The sequence below is a fragment of the Aythya fuligula genome, chromosome 14 (genome assembly GCF_009819795.1).
Source record: "Aythya fuligula isolate bAytFul2 chromosome 14, bAytFul2.pri, whole genome shotgun sequence".
NCBI lineage: Eukaryota > Metazoa > Chordata > Aves > Anseriformes > Anatidae > Aythya > Aythya fuligula.
In genome coordinates, this window is record NC_045572.1 from 16,519,293 (window position 1) to 16,543,677 (window position 24,385).

The 24,385-nt window shown below is 42.0% G+C and overlaps 1 protein-coding gene across 6 annotated transcripts in view; it reads left to right on the forward strand.

Moving 5' to 3' along the window:
* The first annotated feature begins 3,264 nt into the window (after positions 1–3,264).
* The window catches only part of LOC116494704 (core histone macro-H2A.1), a 44,925-nt gene continuing 23,804 nt past the window's right edge, over positions 3,265–24,385 (forward strand). For 5 of the 6 annotated variants that reach the window (XM_032196726.1, XM_032196729.1, XM_032196728.1 and 2 more), the window contains exons 1-2: positions 3,265–3,347; positions 11,514–11,714. In XM_032196726.1, the coding sequence (XP_032052617.1) occupies positions 11,543–11,714 (172 nt within the window). In that variant the 5' untranslated portion in view covers positions 3,265–3,347; positions 11,514–11,542. Of the gene's footprint in view, positions 3,348–6,600; positions 6,661–11,513; positions 11,715–24,385 lie in introns of all 6 variants that reach the window. The other variant, XM_032196727.1, reaches the window with a different exon arrangement.

Here is a 24,385-nt window from a genome sequence, read left to right on the forward strand (position 1 = left end):
ATTTTGGGTAACGGGCAATCTGCATATCTTTATGGTGGCAGGAAACCAGAGCAAAGGGAATGAAAAGACCTGCTCCACACACATCCAACTCCTGTAGTGCAGAATTTCTCCCGACAACCACGGTGGGTTATAACAACCTGTATCGAGGCCAGTGTCGGCCCTCTGGAAATCACAGTTAATGCTCTCTGCGCTCAGCGGGGACGGATACTGGCTCTGTGCAATGCATTAAAGCGTGATGAGCATTGACTGGATTTGGTAGGAGGTCACCGTGCCCGTTTGACGCAGAATGCAAGGATGTCAATAGCATTACACAAATTACAGGTATATGTAGGTGATTGTGGCCTGCCTTTAAGGAGTTAACCGAAGCACGGATTAGTGGTATAGTCTGCAGAAAGAGAGCAGACTAAGCAGCTGAAGGAGGTTCAGATAGCCCCTCCAGAGAAGTAGGTCACTCCTGAGGAATTTGAACTTTCTCTTGACCATGTGAGGGTGGAAGGAAACCAGCAGGGATCTGCTGGCTTTGCACACTAAATCCTGAGAAGATATTTCAGCAAACCAAAGTAACCTAGGCCATGTATTCTGAATATCCAATATAATAAACACACAAAAGCACCACTGACAAATGAGGTGACACATTCAGAATTAAGATAGCTATCCCAAAGTGAAAATGCTTGTCTAAGTTTAAGGGAATTACATCAGCTGCAACCCTCCCCACATTGCTGCTTCCCCTCCCAAGCAGTATTTCCTCCTCTGCCACCTATGCTGCATAAACAAGTTGGGTGTTTAGATTCTCAATCACTTAAGACTATCTTCTGCAAGTAGTCCCTTGAGGTTGCTCAAATTGATTATAGAGTCAGGATGTCAAAATGAAAAAACACAAAAATGTAAGAACACAAACTGTTTATATTAATCATAAAGGCAGCAGAGCTCTTGGAAAGGTGTTTTTTATCATCCTATATCTAAATAAATACATCACTAATCTGGCAAAGGGAATAAAACCCGAGCCAAAGTTTGTTTTAGTGAGGTAGTTTATGTAGTGTAGTTTTACAGACTTTTGTAAGCAATGCTCCCTTTTATACAATCATTTGTGCCACTCTATGTCCTTTCAAAGCCAGCCAAAATGAGCCCTCTTTGCAGACCCAGCAGACATTCAGCTTGATAAATCTGTGCGTTGGTGGGAGGTGAGGCAGGCGGTGTTAACATTATGATGATCAACATCAGTCTCTGTGCCAGCATCCTATTCCATGGAAAAATTGTTCAGGCTTTCTGCAAACCCAGGCAGAACTCAGGCAAACTTCAGAAATTCTCACCAGTTGTGTTTGGAAAGCTTTCTTCAAAGGCACAAGATCAAGATTGCCCTTAAAAACAGACATCATGAACGATGATAGTAGAAAGGCATAGACCTGTGCTGCTTTTGCAGATAGCTATCTTCACCTGGTTGCTGTGTATCAGCCCCATTAGACAATATTGCAGGTTCTTTAGATTCCATCTAGACCTTTCCAGCTTTTCATGTCAACAGAGATGTTTGGGTTGGTTTGTTTGTTTTTAAATAACATTTGTGTGGGTGACAGCAAAATGGGCTGGGAAGAGGAGTAGGCAAGGGAAGAGAAGAGGAGCAGAGCTGTGGTGTGAACGCGGAGGAGGAGGTGGGAGGGAGATGGCGTGTGTGGATGGGAACCTGGAAAGCAGAGTGTGTCCTCAGCTGTGTAAGATGAGCCATGGCAGATGGCCTAATAAGTACTGTATCCATATCCTTAGGTTAAGGGCAGTCAGGGACTATGCGGTGCTTTACTTAGCGGGGAGTCTTTGTTAGGCAAAACTGCGTGTGTGAATAGCATTGGGTTTGCAATTAGCGCTCAGGGAGCACAGCCAGACCACGGTTGCATTTGACTGTGTGCTGCACTGCAACGTAATGAGGGATGGCTTGGGAGAGCAGGAGTTTAGCCGCACTAAAAACCAGACCGATCCTGGCCATTTTTATGGGTGAGAACAGCAAAATTATAATTACTGAGCTTGGTTAGCGGAATTGCATGGTATTGCTATTGGGGGCCACACGGACTGTATGCAGTTCTGCCTGTACTGTGCCTTCTCTCCATCTATTTCAGAAACTTTTTTGGGTGATGTATCTCAGGCCAGGGGCAATATTAACCCTAATTTCTCTTCTATAATCCTCCCCCAGTTCCCTGGTTTTCATTCTTCCTTTATACCAGTCCCTTCTGTTCTGCTTTCTCTATCATATGACAAAGCTTCTGTGAATATGTGCTGATGCTGAGCAAAACAAGGAGAGCCGGAGCATGGCGTGCTGATGAGAGAGAAACTCCTTGCCTCCACCTACTGTCCCTCAGCCCTTCTCACCCCTCGCCCCTAGGGTTTAATGGCAACGATGCTGTGCCACTGTCACCTGTCACAGCTCCAGCAGCACCAAGGGACACAGGGGAAGAGGCCACAGGCCTCATCTTGCACTGAGCACTGGAGAAAGGGAGAAGCAGAAGGGTCTGGGAGCAGCTGGGGGACAGCAGGAGCAGGGAAGGTGCTGAGGGGACACCAGCCCCTGCCCCGTAACCCTCAGCTGGTGCAGGCAGGGGCCGCGGGCAGCGGGGAGCCAGCTCTCCCCATGCGGCAAGGTGCGCTGAAGGACATCTGTGCCACCACAGCAGGAATTCCTCCAAAAGCTCCATCTGGGGCCTTGGCAAGATGGCAGCCAGCCACTTTTGTACAGCAGGAGAAAGCAGTGCTCGCCACGGCGCGCTCCTTCCTCGCTCCCCGAACAAGGAACTTCGCTCGGGGAAGGATGCGGCACCGACCCCATGCTCTGCGCTCCCCTCCTTGAGGAGCGCGCACGATTTGTACACAATGGCCGAGGTCCTGTGTCCACACTGGGGCTGGGCGGCAGGGAACGGAGAAGAATTGAGGGGAATAGAGGGGAATTGAGTGGAACTGAGGAGAAAACTGAGGAGAATTGAGGGGAACTGAGGAGAAAACTGAGGAGAATTGAGGGGAACCGGGGAGAGCCGCCTCCACAGCCCGGCGGGCGCCGCTTAGACGGGGGTGGGCGGCAGAGGGGACGGAGGTGGCGGCGCTGAGGGGACCGTGGACGGTGAGGAGACCGTGAGGGAACCATGAGGGGACCGTGAGGGGACCGTGAAGGGACCGAGGGGACCGGGGGCGTCCCCGTGAGGGGCGGAGGAGGCGGGGAGGGGCTGAGGGCAGGGGCTGAGGGGAGGGGAGGGACGCGGCGCGGGGCACTGTGGGAGCCCGCCCAGCCGTTCCCGTTGGCCCCGCGGGCGCAGCGCAGGCAGCGGGAGCGGGGCGGCCGCCGGCAGACATCTTGCGGCCGGGACCGCGCCGTAAGTCGCCGCCGTGGGGCTGCGGCCGCGTGTGGGGACGGGGGAGCCGAGTCCGCCCTTCCCCGAGGGCTGGGGCCACTGCCGGCACCGCTGAAGGAGGAGGAGGAGGAGGAGGCGGTGGTGGTGCTGGGGAGGGGTCCCGGGGGGCAGCCCCCTCGCTGAGGCGGCTGTGTGTGTGGGGTGGTGGGGGGGGGGGGGGGGTGTTGGGTTTTGAGGTGAATTTGGGTGGTTTTTTTGTTTGTCTCGCTCGGGTTGCGGAGGCCTGGCGCTGCTCAAGCCGGGGGAGCCGGTGTGGAGGTGGCAGCGGGGTTTTGGGGGTCGGCGGGCGGGGTGGGGGCTTCACCGGGGGAGGGGGGGGGCGTTGGGCCCGGCGGGTCCCGGCCTCGCCTCAGCGCTCCCGGCCCCGGGGAGCCGCAGCCACCGCCGCCAGCTGCAGGCGACGAGAAGCAGGAGGTGTCCGCAGCCGGCTCGGCTTCGGGTGAGGAACCCGTGGCGTAAAAGTTACCTGCCCAAGGCGAGCGGCTTCGGCATCAAACGGAGCCGAGCGGCGTTTTGAGAGCCGTCAGAGGCAGCCAGGAGGGAGCGAACAGCGGTTTTCGGCTGGAAAAGGGGGCCCCTCGTGATTTCCTGAGCTGTCACCTCCCCAGTAGCTGCAATATGTCTGCCTGCAGGAGCCCGGCAGCCCCGCGGGCTGTCCCTGGTAGGGGCTGCGAGGAAAGGTGGGTGTAGGGGCTTAGGGCATCTTGCACAGCACCCAGACCTAGGCAGGGACCGACGCGGTTGTGCACGTAGCAGGCAGCCACAGGAACGGCTGCTTCCGTACCCCGCATCTCCTGAAATCCTTTGGTTTCCATCCTGATCTCCCAAAGTAAGTTGCAGAAGGCCGGGGCGTTCGCATCTGAAGCAGGTGTTTGGAGCCAGCTTGTTTGCGAGCCCGGTGGTGTAAGCCAGGTTGCTTCGTTTGTACTGATGGAAAGAAAAAGGCTGTTGAGAGGGGTTTGGGTGAGGCTTGTTATTTCTCTCTCGACTGTGGAAGTAGAGGACCGTTTTTTCCCCAGGACTATGTGAGGCTGTCACTTAGCAACAGGTCTGTGGGGAACTTTGCAGATCCGCTGCCTCCCCCGTTCCTGAGAGTCGGTCGAAGTAAAGGAGCTAACAGCAAGTCAGCAGCTACTGGAACCCGAATCTGGGTTCTTGGGCACAGCACTGAGTTAAAAGGTTCAGGCATGAACAGGACAATTACAGTTGCTTCCACGAACATATTTTAGCAATCGAACGTGATGTATTTTGTATCAAGCAGTCCCTAGCCCACTCCTGAGTGTATTTCTAAAAGTGGTCTGAAAGAAAGGAGTTACATTGCTTTTCTCCCAGGTTATTTTGCTGTGTTGCTACATTGTGGTGGCGGTTGTGTGTGCCAGGTAGCAGTTGCAGGTTACCTTGCTGTATTATATATTGTAACCTCGCACGCTGAAATGTTTTAGGCCCCTTGGGTTCCTAAAGAGTAACTTTGTTTTGTTGTGTGTGAAGCATAGAGTACTGATTGCCAGTAAAACTAAATGTTGATAGTGCAAATTAAGCCATAACTGATCGAAGAAGTCATAGTTAAGGCTATAATTTGGCCTAATGATGGTAATAGAGGAAGAGTGCTTAAGCACTGCTTGCTTTATAGATCAACATTAGCAGGAAGAAAAACCTGCTACTGCAAACTGGCAAAGTAGGGATAAAGAAGCAGGAAGCAGTAATTGATGCCACAAGAGGAAAAAAAAAAGAGCCTCCAGAGAGAGCCTCCCTTGGGAAGAAGAGTATTGATCCGGGGCAGATCAGTGAGCATTAGGCTTTGTCAGCGCAGTGCTTCTGAGAGGTGAGTTTGGAAAAGAAGTGTTCTAGGCGCAGTGCTCCCTCATTTGTTAGGGAGGGATGTAAACAAGAGCCTCTCTGAGCACAGAGCTGTTACAGTGCCTTGCCCAGACCCACCCAGAAGAGCAGATGGACAGGATTCAGCTTGTGGCCCTTGCTGCAAAAAGGGTGATGCTAGAAGCACAACACTCATGGCCCCATCTGTGGGCTGAGTTCTTGCACTCCTTGTCCTCAGAAGTACAACATCTTCATTAAATTTTTGGATTTGGAAGCATCCATGTGAATTCTTTACTGTGTTCTCACTGCTGTCCAAAATGTCAAGTAGCAAACAAGTTCTCAAAATGTTCTTTGAAACAATTTTTCCAGAACACCGGATTCATAAACAGTCTGGTGATTTCAGGTCCTGTACCAAATTTTACACTTCCTACCTACTCTACAAAAAGCTACAACACACGACTGGACTTGTTCTCATGCTAGCACTCCCAACAGCGGTCAGCGAATACAATTGTATTTACATTTTCCTGACTATTGGTGGCAGGGTGCCCAGCTAAAACTCTTGTCACACTCCCAGCACTGTTCAGAGAGGACATTTGCACATTAAGAGGATATTTGTTTCAAGGTTTCAGACCCATTGTGGAGGGTAGGGACTTCTGCCAGTTGAATAAAATTGTGCAATAGTATTCTGTTTTGCACACAGATTTGGTGAAAATGTTATTCCTCTTTTCATCCTGCTCTGCATTCTCATGAGGGCACTGGTAGATGAGTATTCTTTCAGGTTTTCATGCGAAAATAAATGTATACTGCTACCTTTGCAGATAAGAAATTACTGTAGTGCTGGAACAGCTGTTGTGCAACCAGTTTCACTCCTCTCTTCCAGACCACAAAGAATTGCTTCTTTGATAAAGCACTTAAGCTGAAATTTGAAATCACGACAGACGAAACAGTTACTGAGTTATTAGCTCTTCTTTTATGACTGTAGTACCTAGAAACCACGGTCACAGCCTGAGACACTGTTGTGCTAGGCAAGCATTATTAGAGACTTTTTTTTTTTTTACTGACTCTGTAAGCAGTGCATTTTATAAATATGTCAGACTAGCTTCTGATTAGCCAAGAACAGAGCAGATTAGTTGTCAAAGCAAATTCAAGTGTACCTTTTCAGAGAGAGTTCAGTGAGCAGCTATTACAGTACATAAATAGGTTTAAGATGGAGTGGCAGCACTTACTTGTTAATCTTTTGAAACAATGGAAAGAAAATAGCATTGCAGTTAAGCCCTTGTGATACAAAAGTGGACTTTTCAGCTTAGTCTCTGTGTAGGAAAGAGGAGAAAAATAATTACTAAATTTTAGTATTTGTCCTGTTGTAGTAATGGTCTCCTGCATTCCCCTGTACTTACAGATGTGATGCTGTAGCTCTAAATGTAATCATCTGTTTGCTGAGTGCAGTTAATACACCAAGGTAAGCCCACGAGGAGAACAATCCCTGTCTGACAGCAGTGGAAATCAAGTAATTTATTAAGTATTTAAAAAGCAGTACCTGAAAACTATTAATAGTGAGTGCTCTTTTACTGCTACTGCTGGATAAAAGGGTCAGAGTGACTGAGTTAATGAAGTGGTGTCTGAGCTATCAGAAACCAGGCATCACTTGACTGGGGTGTGCAGTCAGTACCTCCAGAACGATCTGATGGTAAACTTTCAGAAAAACAGATGCCTTTGGCCTTTAAATGTAGATGGTATTTAAAAGTGTTGTAGTGGAGTATCTACCTTCATACAGAAAGCTATGGCCAACAGCCAGCTTCAAGCAGAAAAATATTAATTATGCCGATTTCTTTTCTAAACCTGAATTTTATTTTGTTTCTTAGGCTACTTATTTCTGGCTTGTAAAGACATGACAGCAGAGGAGCCTTGTTAGAATCTTTGCTGTGTGCTAACATAATACCTTCACGTTCTCATTTCTGTAATTTTTGAAACATTAGGAAGTGGCGTGAATCTTGCTACAGCCTTTAAGAGGCTTTCAGAAAGCCGTGAGTCAGGTGCTGCATTCTGCAGCTGGGGCAATCCGTGTCCAAGCACAGCAGAGCCACTGGAGAACACAGCATTAAATTTTAGTCCGAGTCAAAGGTGGGCTTATCTAAGTTTACCTCTTAGTGATATCCCATGATTATCCCAGTGATAATTCTGTGAACTGTCACCTTGAAACTATATCATTTTATTGTCAAGCCTTTAAAGATGCTAAGCATTTGACAGAATTTCTCAGTAATTGCGTTGCAAAGGCAAGAGAGGAGTAAGAAAGGAAAAGGCTGGTCCATTGACTGGGATTTTTTTTTTTTTTTCCTGCCCAAATCTTGTCTGAGCTGTGGTACATGTGATAAAGCTCCCTTTGGCAAGCACTGCCTCCCTCATCTGCTGGCTAGCAGTGACTCAGCAAACAGCCCTGGTTCATTAATGTTGGCTGTGAGCCAGAGTTTCTGGTGCTACAAAGATAAACCATTTGAAAACATATAAGGCACATAGTTTTCTTTGGTTTTTGATCTGTTGCCCTGCTCTTTACATTTAACTCTAATAAATTTCTTTGTGGTTTCTGCAAGTGAAATCTTTTTTTCTTTCCCTTCTCTTTTGCCATAGAAAACCAGAACTGGAGAAAAGTCTTTGAGAGCTCACTGGGCCATCCATCCCTCTGCTCAAAGGCAGGACATGCAAGTTCTGTAAAGTAATGATCCCAAATCCAAGATTAAGCCCCAGAAAAGCTCTTCCATTCCAGGTTCTCCCTTCCCCTTCCAAATTAAGCAGTTGGCAAAATGAAAAGTGGTGCTTAGAACTTAACTGGAATTTCCCTCCCTTTGCTCCCAGTATGTCAAGACATAGCAATTCCTTACATCTGGCAAGGATGGGGTCCTTTAGGCAGGATGCTCTGAAACTCACTTTATCACATTTTACATTTAATATTAAAAGTTACAAAAGTGCTTGCTTTGTTCAGTATGCAAGCCCCTGGCTTTCTGGTTTGGGCAATGTTTTTCTTCGTAAATAACCTTACAACTAGATAGCTCCTTAACGTACAGTAGGAGAGGATCGTGTCAGGATATTTCCAGGGTCATCCTAAGTATTGAGAGAAATGTGACCAGTATAAAATAAAAGGGGAAATGAACATCTAGATTTTGTAGAAGAGGTAAAATAATTGTTTTTTACAAGAAAAAATTATACCGTTTTATATATGGGTAGGGGTTAGATGGTTACAGATGATAGGAAACTTGAAGGTATTAAGAAGAAAATAGCATGTTAAAGGGGAGAACGCTTCCCAATCTCCAAAAACAATGGAAACTAAAAGCAAAATGTATTGCTCAAGCCTGATAAAGGACACTGGTTGAGCATGATCAAAGACAATTACATTAACAACAAACTTAGCATCACTTTGAGTAGATGATATTTATCCAGGGCCGGTGATTCACAGTAACTGTTTGTTTCTACATACGAAGGAACTGCTTCCCTTACTTTGTGAATAATCTTTTTCTTGGAACTGAAAATGAAAGGGCAGTGCTCTTTCATCTCCTCCTGTTGCCAGTTACACTGTGGCCATCTGTGGATGTCTTCCATTTGGATTTTTAGGCTGGGTGAGCTGTATTTATGGCAGCTCCTCCCATGCTGCTTTAGCAATAATTCTATATCGCCCCGTATTTTACTCGTGCTTTGATCCAAATGTTGTAGCAGGTCACAGGTGGATGACGTTCTCCCAAGGGAAAACAAAAAAACCCAAGGACATCAGGAAATAAGGACTTCCATATTGTCTTCCAGCTAGCCTGACCATCCCATAAACTCAGTGAGCTGGATTCCATAGATCAAGACCACAACTGTCTGCAGAGAGGCTTTGTGAGAGCTCACATCTGTGTGTCTCTCAAAGACCTGATCCAGTTGCTCAGCTCAGGGGAGACAAGAAGCCCCAGAACTTCTCCATTATTTGCTTCCTTTTTCTACTCCCTTTTTCTACTCCTTTCCTATCTTCCACATGGAATGTGCAAGTTCTATATCCTGATTTTTGGGAAAATAGGCAGTCCAGAACAAATATGTTCCTTTTGGAACATCTCTACTGAATTTAATTGTTTCTTCCTTTTTTTCCCCTCAGTAGAAGTGTGAGTAGATTGTTTAATTGTTCCCATCCCAGTTCTCAGACTCATACCAGTTAGGAGGTCAGATCTGTAATTAACATGGCATTCAGTTTCAGCTTTTTCTTCCCCAAGCTACCCTGTTCTGCAACAGGATCCTCACTAAAGCTATGGAAAGGATTTTCACAAGGGATTAATGACCTGTTTTTGGAAGTGTTATGTGTTAAAAATGTACTTTATTGTGACAGCTAAAACTCGATTACAAATGATTAATATAAATTTACCATTTAAGGCTTGCAGGTTTCCCTTGGAAAATATCTGATTTTTGTCATTCACCTGTCAGTTACAAAACAAAGGAATTCCAGGTGAGGCTAGAAGCACAGCTGTTTCTCATGCCCATCTTCTCTGTTGCTTAAATTCAGTGAACTTCTTCACGTTTGTGAGACTAAACATCTGTAGCACTGCTGAAAACAGAGCATGGACCATAAGAATTCACAGGCAGAAAGCCCGTAGCCAAGTGAAAGCCCCACCCAGCCATTCTCAGAACAATGGCAGAGCTAACAAGATGACAAAATGCAGCTAAATTGAAAGGTTTGTAAACCAGCTGTGAGCTCCAGTTTAGGAGGCTTCTCTAGGGAAGAAAATGTCCTCTTCACAGAGTCAGAGCTGTTACAGAGCTGAGTCCGCAGTGAAGGGAAGGGGGAGCAGGGCTTTTGATGCCTTCCTACTTCCAGTTTCCTGTCTGGTTTTTGACATCCCTTTCATAAACATAGCCTGACTTTTGTCTGAGCTAAAAAGGTGGGATTGTTCTGTTTACTTTTAACAAGCCATAAACCTGTTGCATTTATTTTACTTAATGTGCTGTGCAGTTACAGAATCCTTGATGAGTAAAGTGTGGAGGTGGAAAGGAAAATAAATGTTTAATTTGTGAGCTTCTTTTATCCTGAGTGGTCTTGATTTGATACTTACGCAGTCGGTATCTCAGTGACTCACTGAGGTTTAAGAGACTCCAGGACATGTCAGTACAGATCAGAAGTTGCAAAATTAGAGTTGGTGAACCTGTTTTGCCTAATTCTGAGTTCACGCAATCACGGATTCAGATGGTTGGCAAATACAGTTAAGTTCATATGGAGAAGGAGAGAATTCAGCATAAACATGAGAAAAAAAAAGTAGGGAAACAGAGAACTAAGTGCTGTGATGGGAAAGCAGGCTTGGAGAGCTTCTGCTGAGTATATAAACACACAACAACTTTGCATTCGTATCAGGTAAAATTTGGGCATCCAGGAAAGAGCCGGGATGTATCACTGATGTATACCACTGGTTTCCCTAGAGTTCAGACATGCTGGAGGGAGGGAGTGGGAGAACAGTCTCCTTCTCAGTAATTTCAAACCCCAGTGCATTGCCTAAACCTTCAAAGACACTTTGGGAGTCTGCAAAATCTCCACCTCTTTGGGTTTGCCAGTTTCTATATTACAGCCTGAGCAGAAATCAAAGAGAGAAAAAAATATTTGACAGCTGTATCAGCAGCAGGTTTCTTCACAGAGATAAACTGCGATGCAGTTGTCAGATAGCTGCTGGGTGTTTAGACCACTGTTATATTAGGGAAAGATAGCAGACAGAAGGTTGTACTGCTGCAACATGCCATCTAGGAATCTGATTAACTTCAGCATGGAGATAGCTGGATGCTGGTAGGTTTGAATCTCAAGGGGTTCATTTCAGGTCTTTCTGAAAAACGTATTTAGTTTACAGGAAATGTAGTTTACCATGCATAGGTCTGTGTTCTGTAAATCCACACAGCCTTGAAAATCCATGGTTTTTTTTTTTTTTTTTTTTTTAGGAAAATAAAATAAAATGTACAAGAACCTTAGTGTGGGTATGGTTTTCTAGTTGGGAACATAGTTATTCATGAGTATAACAGTCCTACCGTGGTTGTTCAAATGCCAAATCAACAGTTTTTCCAGGAGAGCAGAGATTCATGACAGTTCTCCCTGCAGAAAGCATCCTCTGCCTTCATGCTAAAGTTCTATTTTCCATCTTAGGTGGTTATCACACTTTGCTCCACTAATGGTGCCAGTTTTAACACGTTAGGAATTTCAGAAAAGTAATTCCAAAGCCAATTTATATGAAGTTGCTTCTCTGATTACCATTTGAAATCATTTAAATGTGGTATTCCTTATTGATAACCTTTTATCTTTTTCTTTTCCCTAATATATAGAGCGTTGTTCCAGACCCAATACAGCCAAAATGTCCAGCAGGGGTGGGAAGAAGAAGTCAACCAAGACTTCGCGCTCTGCAAAGGCTGGGGTCATATTCCCTGTTGGAAGGATGCTGCGTTACATAAAGAAAGGCCACCCGAAGTACAGAATTGGTGTAGGTGCTCCAGTGTACATGGCTGCTGTACTGGAATATCTGACTGGTAGGTTTTGCAGAACAATGTGAAATGGTGAAAACAGTGAAAGAAATAATATAAACTGAATTGGCACAGTATGCTAATGGGAAAGCATTAACAGATCCTTTGATTTATAGACTAAATAAAATGTTACTGCTGAAGTAAGGGCTATGTTGTTCCTGCATCTTAGTCAAAACTAAGGTACAGCTACCCCTGCCTCAGAGCTTTGATGGCTTTTGTGCATTGCAGTATTTGATTCGCTTTGACCTGTTGTAAACACTCTTTTCCACATTGTCAGTCAGAAGGATTCTTACTGACATCACTGAGTATGGACTGGGCCTTCAATGTTGCAGTCCTTCCTGCTCTGATTTTGTGCCTAGTGGATTTGCTTGGGTATTGATAAGGGAATACATTCCTTTTAAATGGAGAGCTCCTCAGTGTTTACACAGTGCTAAGGTAGCTTACAGTGTTATTTAAGCATTTTTCCCCAATTTGCAGATTATTTTTGAGACTATGTAGGCTGTTTGCAGTTTGAAGGGGTCTGTGTGTAAATGCACACTATTCATCTGCCACAGATCAGCATAGCTTATTTGCTTTTGGTTGTAGTCATTTTTCTGTTTCTCTCATCACAATTGAATGAGAACACGTTAAATGATTATTCCATCTTCACAATGCACTCTTGGAGGCTGAAAGTATTGTTTGTCCTCTGCTTAGAAAGAAACTTCAATGGAAGAAAGTGCTTTGTCCTAGATTTGCAACTAGATATGCAAGTAAAGGGCATTATGTAGCAGTTCTTTGCTCATACAAGACTTAAGACATTGCAAATTTACCCCACAAAAGAGCATATAAAGTAGTCATCTGAAGGAAAATGAACCCTAATTGCAATAGCATCAACATATGGACTTTTTTTTTTTTGGAGTACCATTTTTTTCTGGAAAAAAATGGACAAGAACGAAGGATCAATTCAGGTTGCATTCACATGGCCAGATCGACTTGCAAACACGTAAGCAAGGGATTTAGCAAAAAACAAAAGCGCTAAATGGATGAGTGTTGGGAGACAGGTTCTATCAGCATGACTACAGAAAAGCTCGTGTTGGATCTCATGTCTCATAACGCAGTTCTTTGTACAGTGCAATTGCTCATTTCGGTGTTCTGGTTGCAACAGATGCAGGTGTTTCAGGGTCTTTAAGCTGTAATCAGTTTTGTGTTTTTTTTTTTTAACTTTGATTTGAGCAAAGCATGTAGTATGTATAACGTGACCTGAGTCTGACAGCTATGATCATACACATTTAAGGCAATTTTAAATACACCTCATAATTTATATTGACAATGAAGGATAGAAATAGGCTTGTTTTCTATAAAGCTTCCAACCCTAAAGACGAAGATTGGTAACATCAGAGAATAATTAAGAGTACTTGATTTCTGTAAGGTATTTATATTACATTATTGAATTTTCTAAGCCATCAGACTTTTCTTCACTTGTTCGTGTTCACGGTTTTATTTATTTGAGCCTTTTCTCTAAAAGAATGCTTTTAAACTTCATAGATGGCCTTAAAAATTAACATTTCCTTCAGCTAGGTTCCTGCTTAGAGCAATAACAACTCAAATAAAATGCTTCTTAGGGTGAATGGGGCTTTGAATACTGCCCTTTTAAAGAAACAGAACAGTACAGGTGAGCTCAAGGCACTGCTAATGAGCAGCACATGTTATTGGTTAACCCTTTGATTTAAAGGTTTTCTCAGTTTAGGCAGCAGAGAATAAGCTGGGGAAATAGAGGTGTTTCTTTAACTGCCATGCATCCTGGGAAACCAGTTGAGGAGATTTAAAATAAATAAATGTATACCCATCACTCCTTCAGGAAATAGAAAAGAGGGGGAGGAAGAAGAAGAAGAGCTATGGGGGAAGGTACCTCTGTTCATCTCCCTCAGAACACTTTTAAACTTTTTGTATTGCCGTTCCCCCACAAAAAAAAAAAAAAAGGTAGATAGTCTGAGGATCCTGTACTTCAACATTTTCTTTCATTGTTACACATAGATACATCTCAAAAACATAAATACTTATAGAGTTAATAATAGTTTTGTTTTATGACTGTTTCAATCTGGTGACTTTTTTCCACCATTCTTTAAGTCTTTTACACTATATAGCTTAATTTATTAACCTTTAATAATGAGTATATTTTCTGAAGTTCAAGTAACTCATTGTTTTCAGTATGATTCAGAAACACTTCCTGGAAATGGGATGCTTAGACATCTTTCTTCTGTGTGGTGTTATTTAATTTTTTAACTTCTTGGCAGTTATTATTTCACGAAACCAGAGAAATCTTGACTTCTTTATGGGAGAGTTTTCGAGGATGCTCGTGTCAGCACCTGATCTGAGGCTAAATGAAAGTGTTTGAACCTTTTCAAAATAAAAGGAGGAATGTGACCTAATAGAAATGAGACCGTGCAAAGTGGTATAATAAACTGTGCATCCAGGAAGGAGAGGAGAAACATAAAATATCAAAAGCAGTTGCAGGAAAGAAGATCTTTGGAAGGGAAATGACAGAAACGTGACCTAATAGGAAGGAACCCACTAAGGTTTGAAAACTAGTTCATGTGTGTACAGAATATGGCACTGGCTTTAATCCTTTAGAAGATGAGGTGCTAAATTTTGCTGGCCTGTGCGAAAGTTTAACTCTGGATGTAAATCTGAAATTAGGCCATAATGTGCTCAGATCTGGGATTTTTTTTTTTTTTTTTTGATTCAGCTTGGGATTTGAACTTTTATAACACTTCCAGCTGTTCAGACTTACAGTTCTGTTCTGGATCCATCTGCGGGTATGGCTTTATCTGCTTTTTCCTTTGAAGGTAGCTTCCTGTTACCATATATACGCTGCTATTCATCAAAAAGTGAAAATACACACTCTGCAGCTTCTTGTAGTGTGTGTGTCCATTTGGACTTTAAGCCCTTCTTCAGCCTCTGCTGAACAAAGTGCTTTTCAAACTACATTTATGTCCTCGTGCCTTGGTATTAGCATGTTTGTGTACTGTATAGCTCCAAGAGAAGGAATCTGTACTGTTTTAGCACATGAAATTAGTTTGGCTGCTTCAGCTGCTGTAAACTAAAAACTTTTCATGTTTGCTGTGCCACGCATATTTGTGTTTTACCAGCATTGAAGCAAGTGGACATACTTCCTTTCTTTACCCTGGAGGAATAGCGTGGATGATGGACTATAACGTGTGGTTCTTGTTTCTTCTTGGCAGTAACAGTTCATGCAGTGCTGCCTATCTTGTAGAGAGATGACACAGAGTAATTGACTAGTTTCTGCTTCTGCTATAGAACTAGTCTTAAGCATTATTAACTAGTTTAAACTGGCAAGAAGTTCAGTGTTACTAGTTCCTTCTGTTGTCTTTCCTTATTGTGGCACTTTCCTTACAATTGTTCATTGCATGTTTCCCCATACATGTAGTTTGGAAAACTACAGCCACTCCTTATTTTCTCTGCAAAGTAGTACACATCAGTTAATATCAAATAAAATACTGACTCAGTCAATAGGTCAGACTTCATTTGGGGCATCGTAGCAGCTCTGATGATGTATGGTTTTTATTTGGCAGAACTGATCCAGCCCTACAACTAAACACTTATCTTTCCTTCAGACCTATAGCTTGCAGAGGTTACAGCATAGTCCAAACTCTCTTACTAAAAGACACTCATTTGCCCTTGGAAAAAAAAAAAGAAAAATCTCTTGAGTGTATTTAGAGGTAGCAAGAACCAGGCCTGCAAGCGATTTCTGCTCCCCCTGCCCCCAGTCACTTTCTCTATGCTGTAAATAATTTTCATTTGCCAAAATGTCATAGCAAATAAGGAGAAGGAGAAGTTTATAAAACAGCAGGAGAACAGAAATACAGAAGAAATAAGACTTTGATTTATATTTGTTCTGTACTTACTGAAGTAAGGTAGGAGAAAAATGTCTGTTTTCTCCATTAGACTTTTTTTCCAGTGGGATTTTATTGCCCATTGTGTATTGTTGATCATGTATTTTGTCAAAATGTAAACTAAGCACCTTTTCAGTCCCAGGGTTAGAAATTGCATCTGAGGCATTCTGGTGCTTACCCGAGTTTTTGTTTTCAGGCTTACTGATGTCACCAGAATCCCTTAATGGAGGTTCATGTGCTGGAGCTCAGCTCGTTGCATTTTCATCTTGATTAATTTTCGATGTGGAAAACTTTCTTAGGCCAGCTGCCGATTGGCTGCAAAATGCAAGTCCTTCCCGAATGCAGTAAGTTTAACTGCTCGCTTCAGATGCTCACTTTCCAACGTGCAAGCTAATCAGCTTGAACTGCTGTTCACCTCTCATGTTCTGCTCGCTGCTGAACATTTTTACAGGGTCACAGAGGAAAACAATGCTTTGCCCTGTTTGTCAAAGCAGAAGTACTGCTCAACTGCTTTGAGGCAGAGGGGTAGCTCAGAGGGCCATGCTAAAAAACAAAACATTAGGTTAAAAGCAGATTGAAGTTCCAGACATTTTTAGACAACATAATAGCGGGCTTTAGTGAGTAATGAAATTTAAGAAGGGAATTAATTGACAGTATCTATTTGATACAGTTGAAACGTATTCACTACCAGGATACATTTCTTCTATTTAAACAGGCAGCTTTAGAAACGCTAATCCCTATTACAGTGTTGTGCCACAAACTGTGTCCCAGAAGAGGTTTAAAATAAATTAAGGGGCTTGTAGGACCCATGCTCTATTTAAGCAAGCATGAAACTACCTCTTCAGATGCAGGGTGTTTTTAACATGGATTAATACTGGGCCTAAAATACAGCAGGGTCGCAGAGACCTTTGAAAAATACCATTACAGAAAGCTCCTTTGTAAGATTCCTCTTTTATGTAGGGCTTGAGTCATTTTCTTAACAGAGGTGAGATTCACAGCTATGCTTTCAAGAAATGCCACTTTAGATTTAAAACTTTGCACTGTTATCATTTGAGTGGTTAACTTTCTTTCTGAACTAATAAAGGCATGAATTAGTCTGCTTCAGATGTATGTAAATGAGGAGTTTTCTTTCACTGATAAGACTTCCTTTGGCTACAGACCTGTAAACACTTAAGCATGTGCCTGTCTTAGCTTGTAGTCCCATAAATTTCATTGGCTCTTCTAGTTACAGAAGCTGAGTTTACACAACGTGACTTGCCAGGTCAGGGTCCCACTGTATTCTCCAAGCCACGCAGATCAGGGTTGATGAAAAATAAGTGAAAGTATTGTCACAAAACAAAAGCCCTTGCAATGCATCCTGATTAGCCAGTAGAGATATTTATTTCAGAAGGGTAAATATCAAAATTTGCATTGTGGTGTGTCATTGAGAAAATGTACAGAATGGTAGGTTAGGGTTGTTGGGACTTTTTTGTTTTTACATCTTAATCATGAATAACTTTACCCCATTGATAACTGTTAAATTCTGGTTACATTTTAATATTCTTAGATGTAGAATAAAGAGAAAACATAGAATTCTACTAACGTTACGTCTCTTTATTTGCCTAAGTTACTGTTCAATTTAATAGTGGTGCAATCATCATTCAAAAGTGCATAAGGGGAAAGGGTGTTGCAGAAAACTCATGCCAGACTGAAGAACACACCAACAGAAATTCCCTGTGAGGGTTGAAATGGGCATAATGCTAGATGAGAAATTAAATATGTAATTTAAAAGCTGTACTTTTCCATTGATAAATTCCTTTTGTCATAGGCAATTTTAAAATGTATGTTGGATTTGTTTTCTAAGAAATGTGTGTTACAGTTGAAGTGGAAAGAACTTGGGTTAACTGCCAGGGTCCCATCAGACAAGAGAGCTGGTAGCATCGCTGGTCATTCCTTCAGGCCTTCCTTCTCTGACACGGTCTCCTTGTTAACCCCACCTTGTACAACACATGAAGTAATACAGAATATTGCTGCGAGAAATTAGCAGTAATAGCACACTGAAATAAAATACACGTGGTGTTTTTAACCCTGTCGACATTACAACCATGCATGTAAATGTTTTCATTAGTTCATGATAAGTTTCTTTATTCTGTCCTCAGAACGGGTGCTGCATTTATTTTTTGTTCTTGAATGTCTGAGGTATATAACAGTGGTCCAGTTGCAAGCAGCTAATCTTCAGGGTTGGAATTTATATGGGAGTTCACAATTTGAAGGGATCTTGGCTCAGGGCTATGAAACAGGTTTTCAGCAGTGTATAGCAACAGACTTTTATGAACTTTGATGGAGAGTTTAAAAGAGTAATATTAATTTTCACTTGAATATGTCAGCTGTTTTTTTATGACATCACATGTAAAAGCTAGTTTTTTTCCTCAGCTTTTTTCAGTTTAGAGGTTCTTTCATCAAGTATTGTAAGAATGCTTTTTTTTCTTTTTTTTTTTCCATAGGGATTCTATAAGAATGCCTGAACTCTGTTCACGTTATATTTTTGCCTTGGGTCTTCAGTCTTCTTTTCCACACTGTATTTATCCCTAATTTTCTTTCAGGGATGAAATTCCATATAGATTGTTAGGTGCAGTCAGATGAAATGCTCTGTCCTTGACATAAACTTCCTCAGGGAAGAAATAAATATAGGGGTTCTGCAGTGAAATAGAGTATTTTTTAAATAAACAGGAGGTACTTTTCCTCCAAATTGCAAAAATGTCTGTGATGTAGTGAGGCTTGTTATTGCAAGATGTTAGGGATTCCAGAAATTTGAATGGTTGCAGAAAACAATTAGACACATCCATCGAATTAAATTCCATTGGGAGATGCACATGAAGATAGCATTTCTAGCTTCAGAAGCCCCTAAGCTGCAGATGTCTGGTAGTGTTCTTGAAAAACTGCTTTTTAAGTTTGCCAGTTCCTTGAATCCTCCGGAGAATCTGCAGTTGGGCACTGGCAGGGGACAGGTTATCAGGTTAGATGCGTTTTTTTTTGCTCTGATGAAATTATAGCTAGATTAGACTACCCTTGAACACTCAAAGTAATAGAACATTTTACATGATATATTCTCCAGGCATAGATTTAAAAAAAAAAAAAAAAAACACATATTTTTGAATATTCTGTATAGTCTCTCCTGTACTGCTTCCACAAAGTAATAGAGAGAAAGATTTGCAACTATTTTTCTTCTAAATAATAATAGTTGTATTTGTGTGCAGATGCATGTATTTATTATGACTTCCGTTGACATCTTGATACAAAAAACAGAGGCTTGGAGTGGTGAAAGGACTTAGCGACAACAGCAATTTAATGAGTCGTAGTATTTTTAATAATAAATTTGGAAACCTACCGCCTCTGCTGTCAGAGGCGGTATCTAATACAACCATCATCACCATCTGCCAGATCTTGCTGAAATGACTATGCTACAACAACAAGAGCACAGCATATATGGATTGCATCAGGTCGTTGTTTTGTAGAGTCCTTGATAGTGACTTGGATGCTTTTCTTCTCTTTACGTGGGCTTGGCTGCACACACCCCTGCTATGTAGGGGTGTAGCCATCCCTCCTCTGCCCAGGGTTTGGAGCCACTTGAGTAAAATCCAAAATTTCAATATGAAGCCCTCTCCTCCTTTTCTTTGCTTAATAACATTATTCATGCTCACGGAGTGTCAGCAGATGATTGTCAGCTGCCACTTGACTTCTTTAATGTTTGGAAGTGCAGGTTCCTAATGTGTGCCTGCAAAGGTCAAAGACTAAGTGAGGACCAAGTCAGAAGACATCAGTAGTCCCCTGCACTCTGTAACAGCCAGACCAAAGCATACATGCTGCATTTGATCAAGTGACGTCTGGCAGCAGTTAAATTAATCATGTTTGAGTGTATTTCTAAAACATATGTAAACTGTTAGCAGTAACAGCAAAGTGTAAAATGCTGGGTAGAGGAAGCTCCACAGAAACAAAAGGGTTAATTTGGGTTGGATAGAATTCTTTAAGTCAGTGGAGAAGGAATAGGCTATCACTTTTTAAATCAGTTCTCAGTGTGACTGTTATAATAAATAACATTTGAGATTTAAGTTCATTTGAGATTGAGGTTCATTTTCAAGTTTCATCAGAAAGTGAACTCATACATTTTACAGATCAATATTTAACCAAGAATTAAAAAAAAAAAAAAAAAAAAAGGAAGTTAAATAGCGTTAGATCTCCTACCAAAAAAAAAAAAAAGTAACGGATTGTATTAAAGTGTGGAAATGAGAAAAGAGCTGAAAAGAAGTGTGAGTCAGATCAGAAGGCTCTAAGTGGAAGTGGCTTTTGTGGCCTGAACTTGGATTTTATGTAAACAGCAGTCTGTCATCTGCCTCACAGAAAAGCAAAACTTACAATAACTTGGCAAAGTTAACAGTTTCTCCTTCGAGGGGCCTAGTTTTGATACAGCTCAGAGACTAAAAACTGAAGTGATTTTTTTTTTTTATCGCATCCTAAGAGAATGATTGCTCTGTTGAGAGTTGAGGTTTCATCAAGGCTTGTTCAAAGCAGTAAAATTTCTTGAATTGATTTTCACTGCATCGAATTTCCATGACTTTGAACCGAGGCTGAGAACTGTTTTACTGGAATGCATACGAGGGAAAGTGTTATTAAATGATTCTGCCTTCACTGTTAGGGCTGCAGATTCCAGGGGGATTGGGTGGAATACACAGAGAGAAGAATGCAGGAAACTCTTAACAATCTTGGTTGATTGGGGTTGATTGGGTTAAAACCTTCCGGAATCATGTAAAATGATTCTGAAGTCAATAAAACGCTGATGGAAGGATGATTAATTTAAAGTACAATAAACAGACTCCTTGTCATGTAGCTGGCTTTGTAGTAAGTGCACATTTTCTCAATGGAATTGTATCAACATTTCATTTTGCTTTCATTTCTGGATATTGTTCTCAATTTTATTTTGAGGAGAGGCTTCAAAATTTTTTAGAGACCCCGGACTTGTTCCTTGTTGGAACTTTTGTGTTCAGAAATTGGCTTTGTGTCAACACGTCACCTGTTAGTTGTTAAGAGCTTAATTTTCAAAGCTATGATTTCATCTCCCGGAAGAAAAGGTGGACAAAAGGATTCGATGCAAACAGCGGTGGTTTAGCTCGAGACGTAAACCCCCCAAAAAATAAAATAATAATTTTGGGATGAACTCAGACCAGATTGAACATTTACATTTAGGAAGCAATACAGCCTAAAATGCATGCTAAGCTGGAGGCTTCGTCATTTAAGCTTTTTAGTCAGTAATGACCAGTAATACTTTGAAAATTAGGATGAACGAACTGGTGTGTTCTATACAAGTGGGAGAAGAATGCAGTTACTTTTGTTTCCATATAGGTCTGCAGTTGGTAATGTGCCTGCTTTAGGTTCTAATAGTAATTTACTTTATTTTAACCTCAGTGTTGAGTTCTTGTCACAAAATCTGCAAGTGTTGTGAAACACTAAAGCAGCGGTACTCAAGGCACAGCAGTGCCACTGTGAAATAGGGAAGTACAGATAGTGAATTTGGGAACTTTGTGGGATGTCCAGAGATGATCAGAGGAGAGAAGTCTCCAAGTAAAGGATGAGGAACTTGTTCTGGAAATTTGCTTTAGGATGAGGTATCAATGGAGACTTCTAACACTTCTTGGTTGTGTTTGAGTAGGAAAAACCCTCACTTTTTTAAAATTATATTGTTTTGGTCTTCTGGCTGGATGTGTAGGTGCCAAGTAACTCCTGACATCATGGAAGCTCTTAAGATTTTTTTACTTTGACAAAAACAAAGCTTTCTATGTTGACTTTGTTCAGTTGCGTGAGTTGAGTTTTGAGTATCAATTTGTTGTGAATTCTCATAGGTGATTGATATTTACTCATTTGCATATTCAGGCAGACTTAAATTGGTTTGTGTTTATAAATTGCAAACTTAGATGTAATTAAATCATTAAACTTGCTACAGTATTAAAGAGAGAGGAGAAAAATCAATGCATTAGGCCCTCCATTTGACTGCCTGTGTCCCAGTCTAATGATGCTCTCTGTCCAGGGATGCTGCACACTTTTTTCCTACTGTTGGAAAGTTACCTTTAAGGAAGGTAAAGGTGAGGTTTCACTCTTTCATGACTCAAAGCTTTGAATCTGGTGGAAAGTAACTTCCAAAGCTGCCCCAGAGAAGGGTCTGACCAGAGAATTCAGGTCCAATCTCAATTTTAAATACCTTTTCCCACCTACTCCTCTTTCAGCTACATGCCTAAATCCAGAGAGATTATTCTGAAAAGTGGATTCTCCCTTACAGAGCAAGCTAGATTTTCATCTCATTTAAGATTGGTTTCAAACATGGCTGGAACACCATTTAAATCCTTGGAGCTGAAGTAGCATAAAACAGATGTGAAAGGAAAGTTGGCCGCGCGTCCTCTCCAGCCGAGTAGTTCGGATCCCATCCGGATCCAGAAAGTCTTCATTTCAGCATTTTTAAGTGCTCAGATCTGCTGGGTTTGGGTCAGTTTTGTCTCTATCAGTGATAAATCAAAACATTGCTGCCTGTATTGGCGTCAGCCCCTTTGAGAGTCCCCCTTCGGCCAGATTTGTTCACCCAGTGTAGTTTTGCTGCTCTCTGCACGCCCCAGCAGTGCTTGGTTATTGTTGGAGAGCTGTGAGGAGGAGGCCAGAGGAAAAATTCCCCCCTCCGTGCCCTCCTCCTCTTCTCCCAAAGCTCCTCTTTTGTGGTCCTCGACACCATTGCAAAGCGTTCTGTTCCTGCAGAGGAAGTGGGGTACCTCAACTTCCCTAAAGGACCATTAGAAAACTGTAATTTCAAAATGAGTTTCCTGTCCAAGGAAGAGGGCTTAGCACTTAGAAGAACAGTTCTCCACTGTACAGGGCAGACATTTTAGTTTTATGAGGAACAAATAAAACATTCCTCTGTGCTTTACAGGCGTAACACTTTCTTAGGCCCTTTAGTTACGAAATGACCTGTCTGCATAGTTATGCTGATCGGTTGCAGAGAATAACACGGCCCGACTGTTCAGCCCTGCCTGACGCAGTAAAGAAGCGGAGAGGTGGGGGAAGCAGGGGCAAACTGCAAAGTAGGCTGCTGTTTGTGGCAAAGCCTTCCCTTGCTTTGCAGCCAGCAGTAAAGTCTGAGATGCAAACAAAACAAGTCCTGCTCTGGAGAGATGGAGATGTTATTGCAGTGACACAGAAGCTTCTGAGGTCAGTGGGGATGTGTGGGGTGTACCCCGGAGCACAGCTTGTCCTTCTGAATGTGACACGGGTCTTCTGAATGAGATTTTGAATGTCTACTCTCACTACAGGTAGCTGCGTGCCCTGCCGAATGCAAGCTAGACCTCAAATGTCTGAGCTGCAGCTTGTAAGAAGTACATGAAAAGGATTATGCCAGCTTAATTCTGTTCTTTGGAGGTGTGGAAAGCGTAGTCAGGTTGACCTTACTCTGTTAATCCTGCTTTAAAAATAAAGTAATTCTTGTCAGCTTGAAACATTGTAAGAGTTACTTCTGGGGGCTTAGTTTTGTATTCTGTCTTGCCCTGTAATACAGTAAATTGTACACTGGAAAGCACACAAAAATATCAAAGGCCTACCATGAAACTCAACTGCAGAGCATCCAGAAGCAGCTGGAAGTTTTACAGTAGGTGTCACAAGTAGCTTATTATAGGACTTAGGATGAAAACTGATTGGTGAATCATGTTAAACTCAGTCTAACAAGAAGCCGTAGTCTGTGCTAGTACTGCTGAAGTTTTACTGTGTGTTGCAGTAAAGGCATGTGGTTGCCTGGCCTTTGATTCTAGGCTTTCACTTCAAGATTACTGTCCTAATTTACTTCTATTTGTCTCTAAAGCAAGCTTGTAGGGCTTTCATGGTGTAGTCAGTTGTTAAACATGAAACTAATTTCATACACTAGTTCTGATGTTAAATTTTAACTTATTTTAATGTTTTATATATGTGTGTGTGTATATATGTGTGTGTATATATATATATGCATGTATATGTGTATATATATATATATAAAAAAGCGGGCATTTTCTTTTCTTTTTTTCTTCTTTTTCTCCAAAAGTTTACAGGTTTACAGAAGGTAGTATACCAAAAGCAATAGTGAAACAGAGGCTTATGCAGAGGATGAAAAGGTTTTGTATAATGGAGACAGCAACAGCATGTAATTGCAAAGTCAGATAAACATATGCCATTTTTTATTGTTCCCCAGACTTTCTTGTAATTAATTTTGGTCTTTGCCTAAGGCTTGTTTTGTTGAAGACAGATAAGTTAGCAGGTAAAGCTCCAGCCTTGCACTTCACAGATCCTTACAGGAGAGCAAGTTAATCTTTCCTAATTCGATAACAGTCATCATATGCACACCTGTTAAACATAATTTGTCAGGAGTGGAGATTTTTTCTAAAAGGATGATCTACGAGGAACAAACAAACGTGACTTATCACTTACCTCTTCTGGACAAGAACATCTTCTCAAGAGACAGAAAATCATTAAGACCATGTAACAACTGAGTTTGTATTTTTAGTACCCTAACTTGGACATTGCTTCTGTAATGTTACAAAGAAGGAACTGAGAATAGGAGCTTCTCCAGTAATAAAAAAAAACAGAAGCAATGCAAGCCAGAAGTCATATTTGTGACAGGTTTGAGGAAAAAAAATAAAGATTTTGTACATCTAGTACCCTTGTAGAGTAGGGGGATTCCTTGTAGAAGGGGGATTGCAGGAAATAAACACACAGTAACCTTGAGAAGAACACTGAAAAGTCCAG